Source organism: Vipera ursinii (assembly GCF_947247035.1).
Source record: "Vipera ursinii genome assembly, chromosome: Z".
NCBI lineage: Eukaryota > Metazoa > Chordata > Lepidosauria > Squamata > Viperidae > Vipera > Vipera ursinii.
This window is the reverse complement of record NC_139517.1, coordinates 37,191,966-37,205,605: the sequence shown is the minus strand read 5'-3', so window position 1 is coordinate 37,205,605 and position 13,640 is coordinate 37,191,966. Positions and strand designations below refer to the sequence as shown.

General features: G+C 37.8%; 1 protein-coding gene across 1 annotated transcript; it reads right to left on the bottom strand.

Annotated features, from left to right (window-relative positions):
* Nucleotides 1-3,127: 3,127 nt before the first annotated feature.
* On the bottom strand, nucleotides 3,128-13,150 carry LOC310648449 (keratin, type I cytoskeletal 14-like; the record flags this gene model as incomplete). The annotated part of the gene is made up of 8 exons (XM_083376286.1): nucleotides 3,128-3,371; nucleotides 4,433-4,473; nucleotides 4,907-5,127; nucleotides 5,631-5,756; nucleotides 5,868-6,029; nucleotides 7,459-7,615; nucleotides 10,656-10,738; nucleotides 12,641-13,150. 8 exons carry the CDS (start codon nucleotides 13,148-13,150, stop codon nucleotides 3,274-3,276), a joined length of 1,398 nt encoding a protein of 465 aa, XP_083232412.1. The 3' UTR covers nucleotides 3,128-3,273.
* Between the last annotated feature and the right edge of the window lie 490 nt (nucleotides 13,151-13,640).

The window sequence follows — 13,640 nt, the reverse complement described above, 5'->3', positions numbered from 1 at the left end:
ATACTGTCTTATGTCTAAGTATAAATTTCCCATGTAGTATGGCTGTATTACTGTTACCTTTCTCATCTTTTCTACTACCTTCTCTTATTAGTATCATTATTATTCTTTTGTTTTGCATATACACTGAGAGCTTATGCAATGGAAGCAAATTCCTTGTGTGTCTAATCACACTTGGCCAAATAAAGTATTCTGTTCTGTTCTATTTTGATTAAAAGCCACCCATAATTTTGCATAAGATGGGCAGCTATATAAATGTTTTAAATAAAATTAAAATAGAGCCTTTGAACCTATTTTTCACTTAATTCACTGATGTAAATGCTTTACAAAACTTTTTAATAGCAATGTCTCTGATGTTATTTTTTGTGATGCAGATTCTCTGATATACGTTTAAGTAAACAAACTCCCTTCTAAAATGTACCTACAAAATAGGTTTGTGCAAATATTTTACCAGAAATGAATATTTCATTTAGTGCTAAAAATTTTGCAAGTACCATGGCATCTTCCTTTGATATCTTTAATCTATCTTAACCCCATAACATGGAAAATGTATTGCTATAATAGCCAAGCTGAAAATGAAAGTAAATTTATCCTATTTTGAAGCAAGTTCCTTAATATCATATCATCAGACGATGCTTAGTATGATGGCTGGGGAATTCTGCCTTACCAAGTTTGAAAACATTGTATTAACCTCTGGAGAACACAGAACAAATGTTCTTCCTTTTTATTTTAGAAAAATTATGTCATATTAGCTTTTAATTATTTCTACTCAAAACTAAGCTATCAGGTACGTATGTAATAAGATGTCTTGCCTTAAAATGCAGGGGGTTTTTTAGCTATATTTTGAACATATTAAAGTCACTAAAATTTGCTGTGAAGCTCTAGAAATTTGAAATGTATATTAGTATGCATTTCTTTAAACCATATGTGCTGCCTGCTCCCACTTTGTGGATCCGCTCAGCATACAAACATTTGTGTGGTAACAGATTCTGAAATGAGTGAATAAGTGCCTTCAAGCTCACTGGGGTATTAATGCGTTGATTGGTTTCTTTTATTTAATGGGTTCACCCCTGGGATATAGTCAGGGGTCCCCAACCCCCGGTCCATGGACAGTACTGGGCTGTGGAACTCCAGCAACTGGGACTCCAGCAACTGGTTGCACAAACAAGCAAAGCCCCATCCACAAGATGTAGGCAGCACACAAAACCACACATCCTCCAGTCCATGGAAAAACTTCTCTCCATGGAACCGGGCCCTGGTGCCCAAAAGGTTGGGGATCTCTGTTTTAAGTGCTCCAAACTCAGATGGAGAACAGAAGAAATAGCATTCTCTGTAGAGTGATTTGGTTTGTAGGCAAACTGAAGCGGATCAAATGCTGGCAGGAGGCTAGATACAATAATGTCCTTTATCAGCCTCTCAAAAGCATCTCACAATGATGGATGTCAGTGCAACTGGACAGTAATCATTAAGTCCTATAATTGTGGAGTTTTTTGGCACTGGCAAAATAATGGCTGTCTTAAAACATAATGAGACCACTGCCTGCTGCAATGACAGATTGAAAATACCTGTAAGAACACAAGCCAGCTCATCAGCACATTCCCAGGGATATGATCTGGACCTACTGCCTTCTGGATGTTAACTTTCAGCAGTGCTTTTCCGGACAGAGGTGATTTCAAAGTTAAGCACTTGCTTGTCAGGATGGGACACAGATTTCCTAGCAGTGGTGCTATTTGATGCCTCAAATCTTCCAAAAAATGTGTTCAGCTCATTTAGGGAGTCGGTGTCACTCATGTATCTCGATGGAGCCACTTTATAATCTGTAATGGCCTGGAGTCTTTGCCACAAATACCTGGTGTTTGTTGGGTCCTGAAAAAAGTTCTGAATTTTCTGACAATGGGCTTGCTTTGTTTCTTTTATGGCACTTTTCAAATTAGCTCTGAATGTTATAAGTGCCAGCATATTGCCAGATTTAAAAGCCACATTCCGTGCTTTCAAGCATCTTATGGACCACGGTTTTGCATTCAATGTATTTTCAGACTTGAAAAAAAAATCTTAAAATACAGAGCTAATTCTTCTGGGTGTGCTTCATGACTGAACTATCTTGCTAGTCTGACAACTACAGAGAATTGTCCCAAATTTTAGGGTCTAGAAGGAAAGGCAAAGGGCAATGTTTTTACACTTGTTTAATCTCTTTTTTGAGAAATTTATTTATTTTTTTATTTTAATTCCATTTATATCCCGCCATTCTCCGAAGACTCAGGGCAGCTTACAAGCTTAGCAGTAGCCTTCATTCTATGTATATGCCTGCTTATTAGGGCTTTCACACACACACCAAGCGGCATTATTACAAAGTCAGCTTAATTGCCCCCAACAATCTGGGTCCTCATTTTACCTACCTTGGAAGGATGGAAGGCTGAGTCAACCTTGAGCCTGGTGGGATGCGAACCTGCACTAATTGCAGGCAGCTGGGGTTACTTAAGGAGGCATCAGCCCACTGCTCCACCAAGGCTCTATGAAGTATGTTTTTTGTTATATAACAATGGAGATGGAAAAAGAGAATGTGACTCATCTCTACAAGGACACAACTCTTTGAGATTACTGGAAATCTAGATGTTAAGTATAGATCAGAATTTTACCACTGATGAGGCTCCAGGCCAAGTTCAGAAAATGGGCATAATTGGGACCTGCTGACAATGTCTGCCTGAGTCCTCTTGCCTTTACTCTTAGTTCCCTTTGCTAAAATTTAGGCTTGTCAAGATGCCAGAGCTAAAGGTGCAAATGAAAATCCAAATACATTGACATTTATCTGTCCTCTTGAAGCAGAGATAATGATGAGAAGGTAAAACAGCATTTTTCATGTGACCCAAACAGTTGTATGGACAAACTGGACCCAGAGAAATATGGCAACTGACTGGAGAACTGACCCAGAACAGAAAGTAGGCTAATTTTGGAAAGACCTCCCTGAAGTCACTTGGCCTAAACTTTAACATGGCTTATATTTTTGAATAAATAAGTTCCATGGTAAGAACCTGTGTTTTGCATGAGCAGGAAAACAGTGTCTTTATTAAGAGTCATTTTGAACTATGAGATGGGTGGCAAATAAAATTCACAAATAAATTAATTGCTGACATACAAGTTTATTGTTGAAAAATCCAGGTACTTATATCACTTTGTTCTCTTTTTGATCTGAGCATACAAACTACAGACTATCAACTACACAAAAATATGCACTACAACTATTTTTTCAGATATATCTTGAAGTATGTAGGATCCTTTTCAGTAGGAATTCTTTTGGATTTGCTCACGTGAAGAAACTACTTTCCCATCTTCAAGCTCCTCAACAACCATGCGGACTTGGCGAGTTGTTTTTGATACTGCAAGAGAAAGAGGCATAAAGGTCATGTTTTCTTCAGGTAAACCCAAAGGGATACTTGCTGACCTCAGCTTGTAATGTAATAATGAAATGATTGGAGCTGTCAAGAAGGTTCCGTTGAACCTTCAATTAATTAAGAGGTTCTTCTAAAAGGATTCCCCTGCTTTCTCTGCTTCTTATATGTAGAGATCCAGAAAGTGTTACTGCTTCCAAATCTCACCATTTTTCTGGACTACCAATGCTTCTGTTACAGTATATAACTCAAAGGGGGGGAGTAGACTTTCTATGATGCAATTCCCTAACTGGGTACTTTCTTGTTAGGACTATGAGTCCCAGAATTAAAGTATTCTCATCATGCAAGTAGGAAAAATTGGGAGTTGCAGTGGCATTGTATCAGGAAGACACTAATTTGGGGAAGACTGTAATATTATAGTGGAGTTCTTAGTAATGGGAAGGATTAGGAAGAGGATAAAACTGTTACAGTAACACACATGTTCAATCAGAAATATGTTTATTCCTTAATAAAAAGGATGTGTGAGAATGAATCTTAAGAATGAACAGCCTGAAATACACTTAAAATCATGGAATATTATAATTAGTAGAACATCACTCAAGCTGATGAACATTTGGCATTCTTTGTTTTCTTCAGATATCATCTTCTGGCTTATTTAGCTAGCTAACATGTATTATTTTATACATGCTCAGTATGTATGTTCTGAATTATAGGAAGGTATGCACAAAAGAATCCATTTACCTAGTTGCTTCCTGTTTTAACAGATTTCTAGGCAATAATTTGATTTTTAAAATATATATCCAGAATTGGGTCTATGACTGATTCCCCATCTTTTTTTTTGGTGGGGGGCATTACATTTCTCTATACATTCTTGGTAAGCATGCACAGAAAGTTTTCACAATCTGAAATTCTCCAGATGTATTTAACTACAATTCCCATGAACCCTAATTACTATGACCTGTTGATCAAGGGAATTACAATCCAATACAATTTGGAGAGCAATAAATTAATGAAAATTAGGATACAATTTAATTAAGTTCCATTCTTACCTTCTTTGCCAGATTTAGCTGCATTATACTGGGAGCTGATGCTGTAAGAAATACAGAATTTCATGGGCCAATTAGAAACCCTGATAGTTTTGCTAGGGCACAATGCAATTAATGAGGCAATAATATAAAATTCATAGATATGTCTTATTAAACATGAAAATAGAATAGTCTGCTAAAACATTATTAGGTATTATTATAATAAAATATTTATGTAAAACAACTTTTGGTAATATTTAAAAATAATGAGTAGGTTACCAACAGATGGATTTTCTTAGAAAGAAGCTCAAGATTTCCGGAAAACTGTTTACTTAGGAATGAAACAAATATTAAAGATGGAAACTTTAAATAAATATTTTCCCATCTAAAAACCTTCATTCATACAGGTTATGTCATTTTAGATCACTTCTTTTGCTTAACCTTCCCAATCCAGCCATCTTTGTCAAACCCCACCCCACCCCATCCTCTTTTACATACTGGGCTTCCTCTCCATCCAGAAGACGACGGTAGGTGGCAATCTCCTGTTCCAGACGTGTCTTAACATCAAGGAGAATCTTGTACTCATGGTTCTGGCGCTCCATGTCACATCTCACGGCAGACAACTCCTCCTCCACATTGGTAATCATAGTCTGGATGTGGCCAAGCTGGGTACCATAACGATTTTCTGTTTCCACCAATGTCCCTTCTAGCGCTGATTTCTGGGGAAATGGAAGAGTAGGAGGAAACTGAATTAGGGATCCAGATATATTTAGTGCTATTGTGTGAATGACATGTACTATTTCAGATACTAAGGAAATTCAAGTGTCCCGTACATTAAAAAAAAGGCTAATAAGTTCCACATTCTCCAGAAGATGAATAGAAAATAAAGAATCAAGCCAGGCAGCTTCAGCAGAGGAAATAAATTCCTTCATCTGATCTTGAAGGCAGAAGAAAAAATGTTCTTCTACTCTTAATAAGACTAAGCTTAATGAGGACAGCTAAACTTTTCTGGAATAGATTCTGTATATCTCTTTCCTTTCAATAACAGTTTTTTCGTTTTGTTTGTTAATGAGAAGTACACGTTAGCAAGAGAAGATAGTCTGATATTTTAAGTTATGATTCTTCCTAACCCATATCTATCATTGAAACAACCAAAATTACATAACAGATTATACATACTGTATAAGGAGGAAATGTCATTAGACTTTAAGTGTTCCCATACCATGCTGAGTTGAGCTTGAAGATCTATCTCTAAACTTTGAATAGTACGTCTGAGTTCCACGATCTCGGTTTTGCTTGTCTGCAGCTCTACTGTATTGGTGGCAACTTCCCGATTTAGCTCTTCAGTCTACAAGGAAAAAAAGGGAAGACTTATTGTAGAGCACTGAGCACCTTTTGGGGAATATATGGCTTGTGTTCTGTAAAGGCCCTCTGATTTTTTTCCCCTAAAAAAACACACCTTGATGACGAACCACTGCTCAGCATCTCTACGGTTCTTCTCAGCCAAAGTCTCATACTGTTCACGCATTTCTCCCAGGATCTTGGTTAGGTCCACACCAGGAGCAGCATCCATTTCCACAGTGATTTCTCCACTGACTTGCTTTCGGAAAGCATTCATTTCCTGCAGAAGGAAAATGTTTATCATTCATATGCATTTCTACACAAAACTTCATAGAAAGCTATATTATTCAGCCTATCTGTCTAACATGTATTGCCTTCTCATGAAGTAATATTTCAAGGATTTTAGTGTCTGTTTAATTTCTTGACTCTTTTTATTTGGTTCAGCAAAATGTACCAAAACCAAATTCAAAAAAGAAAAGCCATCAAAAACACAAAGAGCAAAGCAATGTACAGTATTTTTCATGCACATGTTTACTGAGAAACTCTTGCTGTTTAATCACAGAACATGAGATCCCCAATGTGAGCCCACAGATATGTCTTCACTTCTAGTTACTTTGTGCCTAACTCCCCCCTTTGTGGGACTAGAACCCACATTTTCTAATTTAATGCTTTAACTGCAGCACCAAACTGGTTTCTTCAACATTTACTGAATGCTTTTTCCCAGCGCTGAAGAGATTAAGTCTCTCCAACAGAATGAATTGGGGGGGGGAGGGGACCCAGTAAACTAAGAAAGGATCAGATCTCTGTCATTGGCTATTTATCTCCGTTTACTCTTTATTTCTTCTCCTGTCAAGACTGAGAGATATGGCAAGAGAAGAGAGGGAGGAGACTTGACTCCCAGTGACTCTAGACCAAGGGTCTTCAAACTTGGCCCTTTTATGACTTGTGGACTTCAACTCCCAGAATTCCTCAGCTAGCATGCCTGGCTGAGGAATTCTGGGAGTTGAAGTCCACAAATCATAAAAGGGCCAAGTTTGAAGACCCTTGGTCTAGACTATTGGAATTATATTGGAAAACAGTTTTCAAAAAACACAGCTGACTCAATGAGAGTGAACAGATTCCAGCCCATGATTATATGAGCAACCACATTATTAAGGAAGCATCACGGATCATATCCACAGGACATATTGTGTCAGAAGAGAGAAAACACTCCTTTAGTATTGAAACAGCAAAAGGTGACTTTCAGTTCCTCAGCTGTGTGCTGGAAATGAGACAAAAGTCTCAAGGACATATCATTTAAAAATAGTCGCCAGTCACCTTTGTACTATGTTGTGAGAATGAGCCCATTGATATGTACAGTCTTTGGCAGAAATCTTTTTTCCTCACCTGTTTTTTGGGAGATACCAGCAACTGAATTTGGGACTTTTTACATATGAACATGAGTTTTAAGGTAGAGTCATGTTTCTTTCTTAAGACCATAGTCCCTTCCTGGATGACCATCTAAAGTCTATGATTTAAATATTTGCATATCATCCAAGCTGTTTTAAACACAGAGTAATATAATAGGAAATTCAGATGCCAAATCCTGAGTCTGGCAACAAGAAATATCCATTTAATCGGCCTGAACCAGTATGTGGAAAAAAAATTCAAACAACTTCCCTATACTCTCATTAGTGATAGATAGTTTTAGTGCTGTGTTGATGTTTTACCTCCTCATGGTTCTTCTTGAGATATGCCAGTTCCTCTTTCAAATTCTCAATCTGCATTTCCAGGTCTGACCTAGACAAGGTCAGTTCATCTAAGACTCTGCGCAGTCCATTGATGTCACTTTCAACATTGAGACGCAAAGCTTGCTCTGTTTCAAACCTGGAAATGCAAAAATTCAACAAGGAGCTAAATCACCTATCCATTTTGAAATCCTGATGTTACCTGCAGCTAATAAACAAATTGCTTATAGACATGATTAAATGAACAATAAAAATGCAATATGATTATTTTTGTGGAAACTGCTATATGAAACTTTATATAATATAAAATGTATGATCAGCCTTTATGTAAAATTGTTCTCTTGCTTTTCTTTCATTGTTTTACTTCTTTTTTCTATCGCTTTGTTTTTCCCCCTTTATTTTCTTTAATTAAATAAATGCAAAGATGTTTTAGAAAAATCAATACAGAAAAACTGTTGTTCAGTTTTAATCTGCCGTTACTCAGGTCTTAGCTAGTATTGTGATTTTAAAAGTCTGTATTCAAGATTAAAGTTGATTCCACTCCTATTGATACTCATAGTGGCTAATATGTTCCTGCTTTCATTTAAAATTTTGAAATTTGCTGAATCAATCCCTGGTGTCTTGAAAAATACGATTCAGTGAAAGCCAAATGGCAACTCTTATTTATCCTCTTCACTGGTTTGTTTGTTTAAATACATTGTCAGGAAAGAGAAATTCTTTAGCCTGCCAGATTCCTGACCAAAAGTGACAGCAAAAATTCCATCTGCAATGGAGAGAAAATTCTCACTTTGCAATGATAGACTTTCTATAATGATGAACACTATAAAGAGGTGGTGATTCTAATCAACACCAAAGTAGTACTGTTCAGAAAAGAGTTTAAATCATAGACTACAGGCCTTTAGCTATTCAAAATTAGTTCATAACAGACGTCATATCCTGTTTAACCTATAGAGGAAGAAGTTCAAATATACACAGGATGGTCACCAGTTTCTGAATTTTATTTGTAGAGTTTCAGAATATCAGCTGAGTACTAAACTACTCCAGGATAATCCTTGTTGTTGTTGTTTTTATACTTGTTCTTGATCAATTATTGTCACCACTATACTTTCACTTCTGTGTGAAAAACAGATGGTAGCTGTAGTGAAGAAATTGTTGTTGTTGTTAGCTGCGAAGTCGTGTCCGACCCATCGCGACCCTATGGACAACATTCCTCCAGGCCTTCCTGTCCTCTACCATCTTCTGGAGTCCATTTAAGCTCACGCCTACTGCTTCAGTGACTCCATCCAGCCACCTCATTCTCTGTCGTCCCCTTCTTCTATTGCCCTCGATCTTCCCCAGCATTAGGCTCTTCTCCAGGGAGTCCTTCCTTCTCATTAGGTGGCCAAAGTACTTGAGTTTTAGCTTCAGGATCTGGCCTTCTAAAGAGCAGTCAGGATTGATCTCCTCTAGGACCGACCGGTTTGATCGCCTTGCAGTCCAAGGGACTCGCAGGAGTCTTCTCCAGCACCACAGTTCAAAGGCCTCAATTCTTTGGCGCTCAGCCTTTCTTATGGTCCAACTTTCACTACCATACATTGCAACTGGAAAGACCATAGCCTTGACTATACGCACTTTTGTTGACAGGGTGATGTCTCTGCTTTTTAGTGTGCTGTCTAGATTTGCCATGGCTTTCCTCCCCAGGAGCAAGCGTCTTTTAATTTCTTGGCTACAGTCCCCATCTGCAGTGAAGAAATACTCTGTACAAATCCATCTTGTGCAACAATTACACCCTTTTCTGAATCAGACACATTTCAGACAATTTCTTGTCATTTGGTCACATTGCACATGGATTATTACAATGTGCTGTACATGGCATTGCTCTTGAAGATCACATATAAGGATCAAGCAGCCCAGAGAATCACTGGCACTTTTGGTAAACAATTCTGGTTTAGGAACTGCACATGAACAGTGAATAGTGAATTCAAATTACTGTTATCATCTGTCAAGTGCTTTATGGTCTAACTGCCTGTGGGATCATCTATCACCTATAGCAGACATGTCAAACTCACAATGTCATGTGATGTCACGCAATGTATCAGAGCCTTTGCTGGCAATGGGGTGGGTGTGGCTTCCAGATGACGCGTCCAGCCCACAGGCCGGCAGTTTGACACCCCTGACCTATAGCATCTGCCAATCCCACTCAGTTTAAAGGTATGGTATGATCCAGATCCCATTGGGAACATATGCCAACTGATGGAACCTAGGAATGATGTCTGTGTCACCACTCTTCCCATATTATTGAAAAAAGATTCAAAATTTGACTTTAATCTTTTTTTAATACTGTACCCCAATCCAGTATTCTGAATTGGGTGGCCTTACAAATCCAGGAAAGGAAAAAAGGTAAGGGAATGGGAGGGGAGGGGAGGGAAGGGGAGAGGCTCTGTTTAATCTATAATCATTTTCAAAGATGAAAGTTGATTATAACATATAACTTTAAATATGTTGTCTACAAATTTCTGCTTTTCTAAAAATGTGCATTTTGGCATATATTTTTATCAGAGCAGTAGAATTTCAAAGGATATTTATTCATCTCAGAAATATATAATGAAAATGACAGATTCTGAGCACTAGTATATGATCCCATGAAATTTCTGAGTATCCAATATCAACAACAAAAAGTATTGCTCCAAGTGTTACAAGATTCCAACAATCTTACCTTGAGATTTTGCACAATCTAAAGTAACAAAGCAAAATCCCATATATGATTGTGAAATCTTTCAAGACTTTCGCGTTCAAGATCTCTCAAGCTCTAACTAAAGAGCATTGCATCCCATAGAATTGCAACCATACTTTTTTTTTAATTAAACATTTAAAAAATTAACTAATGTGGGAAATTCCTGGACCATCCAGAGTTTTAAGGATGACTTGGGACATGTGGGAGCTGTATTCCTAAACTTGGATTAAGAAGTGAAGCTGAGGTCTGCTTATTCTTAGTGGAAATCAGACCCAAAATCTTCAGGTATCACTACCTGTGTTGACCCCTTTTCTCATTCTTTAATCTAACTTTTATCTCTTAAATCTGAAAGTCAAAATCCAGTTACTTAGTGTGTACAAAATTCCATCCATTCAGCAAGCTATATAAAAGAGCCTGATGCTATTGTTTCCCATTTGTCCATAAATTTTTAAAAAACAAAACTTACTTGGTTCTAAAGTCATCAGCAGCCAACCGTGCATTGTCAATCTGAAGGAGAACACTAGCATTGTCAATGGAAGCGGCTAAAATCTAGGGGAGGAAAAGGGTAAATTAAGAAGCAATCTTAAGAGGTTTTCCTATCTCAATCCAATTCACCAACTCAGGAATAGAGAAGCAGTGAACTTCAGGTTGCTGTTTTACAAATCCCAGTAATATAGCTACCATGGCTATATCATAGTGAGAGATGTTGAGAATTATATTTCAATGACATACAAAAGACTACAGATTCCCATCACTGGTGTTACCCATTTATCATACCATCCTAACTGTATATAGGACAAAAGCAATCATGAAATAAAAATAGTAAATAGAAAAAAGCAGAAATGTGAGCGGATACTTATCAGGATAAGTATCTACCCACTGGGCAAATTTAATACGTTTGTCATATTGATCTTTATTTGTTTAGCAAATGTAGTGTTCAAAGAGCTGTCTAATCCCTCATTTGAGTCTAGTACAAAATCATTGTTATTATTACTCAGTACTTGAGTCTGAATCTATCAGACAAGACTATACAAAAGGTGAGCTGTATCAGAGCCCTGCCCTGCCCTTAAGATCTCTCAGGAATTCAAGCCTGGAGTGTGAGTAACATCCAGCATTGCATCATCAGGCTCATATTCAGAATGGTACAGACTTCATTTGCAACTTTTTAAGGAAGGTTCCCTCAGTAGACAACTGGAATTAAATAATTCATATCCTAGAGCAATCTGCTCTTCATTGTTATTTCCTTGGATCTCCATTTGCCATTCTCTTAGGAATTAGCTAATTAGCAAAAAATCCATTTCTTCTCCCTTATCAATAACCTTTATTCTAAATGTCATGAAAGACAAGGGTAACCATTTATCCATATCTTCTACCTTTGCAGAGAACTGCTGTCTGTTTGATTGATAGCTAAGTACATCCTTCCTTTCTGAGAACCATTTGATTTAAAACTTGGCCAGTTTAGAAAAAGGAAAATGATATTGAATTTAGCCATCCATAGTGACCTCCTGGACAAGCAGTCCTGGAGGCACCTAGGTCACTTATTCATACCATTGCCCACAGTAGCAAGATGGACCACATTTCTACGGCAGGAACTACCTTTTGTAGTACATGCATATTTTATATCTTTCAGGTGTTCCCTTGTCCTTTCTAGGTAATGAAGTACAAGTATTCATTCAAAATCCAGCATAGAAAACTCTCATATTGTTAAGGATATATAAGAGTTTCCATTAACATTTAATTCAGCTGCATCCATGCATCCTGGTTTCCCATTAGAAGTTCTAGGAACACTTCATTAACATGTTCAATGTATCAGAAATCAGATGAACTGTTCTGAATTTTGTCTTGCAATAGTAGGCCTAATCACTCTATCCCTCACCCCATGATAAGCAGAAGTGAAATTAATTTTGCAAAACAGCATAAATGCTAAAATTTATAATAATCTTCTTTACAAAATGCATATGACTGCAGAGGTTATCCTCAATGGATACAGAATATGGATTAACCTGGCATAAAACATATTTGAAAAAGTGTGTACCACTTAGAGATGCATGCACCTAAGAACTTTTTGTACTTATGGTTTTAAGCACACATTAACACCATAATAATGTAAAAACTGTCTACAGTTTTCTATGGAGTATAATATTGGCAATTTTAGATTTCTGCATGAATTGCAAGAGGCAGGGACACATTGTGACAAAGTCACAAAGATATGAGTTATGCAACAAGTACACAGAGAACTGTAATAACACATGTTTTTTTTCATTTGCATTGCAGTGACAGAGAATTAAGACAGCAATCAATAAAAGACTTTGAATATTATATTTTTTTTCTAGATTTATAAACCAGTATGGTTTTGAATCTTTGAATCCCAAATTATTTTTTCTGCCCTTAAGAATGCATTCCTAAACCCAGACTGGGAAAATTTTCCCTCTAATAAGCATTGAGTCATACCTGGCTCTTGAGATCTTCAATTGTTCTGAAATAGGGGCTGTAGTCACGGTCTGGAGCAGGTCCCTGCTTCTGATACCACTCTTTGATTTTAATTTCCAAACTGGTATTGGCGTCCTCTAATGCCCGCACCTTATCCAGGTAGTTAGACAAGCGCTCATTGAGGTTCTGCATAGTGTGCTTCTCACTTCCAGTCAAAAGGACATCACCACTGACCCCAGAGCCTCCACCAAAGCCTCCACCAAAATTTCCACCAAAGCCACTACCAAAACCACCACCATAGCTGCTACAGTAGCTGCTGCCCCCATAGCCACCACCAAGGGCATTTCCAACCCCAGAGACATAGCGAGAGGAAGAGACAGAGATGCCACCAGCTCCTCCATAGATGCTTGAAGTCCTGCATCCTCCACCCAAAGGGACAGAGGAGAGACGGCAAGAGCCCCCACCAAAACTGCTTGAAGCCCCCTTCTTACAGGAAGAGGAGGAAGTGTATTGCTTGATGGAAGTGGTCATTTTGCCAAAAAATGGAGCCACACAATACAGACTTCCCTGCTAAATTCTAAGAGCTTAAGAGAGATAGTGGCTCTTTCTCTGAATTCCTGCCTTATATCAGGGATGGAGGTGTTGCTAAACAGACAAATATTTGGCATTCCCTCAAGATTTCATCACCACCACCGCCACCCCCAGAATCAAAGTTAGTTTCCAGGACTATCCTTTTCCCTTTACGCATTTATTCATGCTGATGTCATGTTCTGGCATAAAGATTATGCCTCGGGAGAGGGTGGGGTTTTCTTTTGATTTTACTGCTCCGTTTTTTCCTCCTAAATGCATCATCATCTATTATTCAGAGAAAAAAGGTTCTTCACCCGGGAGAACCTTTTTTTAAAATGTGAAGGATGTAAGAAAGGCTTTCTGTGTGTAACATTTTAGGCTTCCCTTGGGGGCTTCTTGCCTTCTTCAGATTTCTTTGGAATGTAAAATGAAAACTCTGCCAACAAAACAA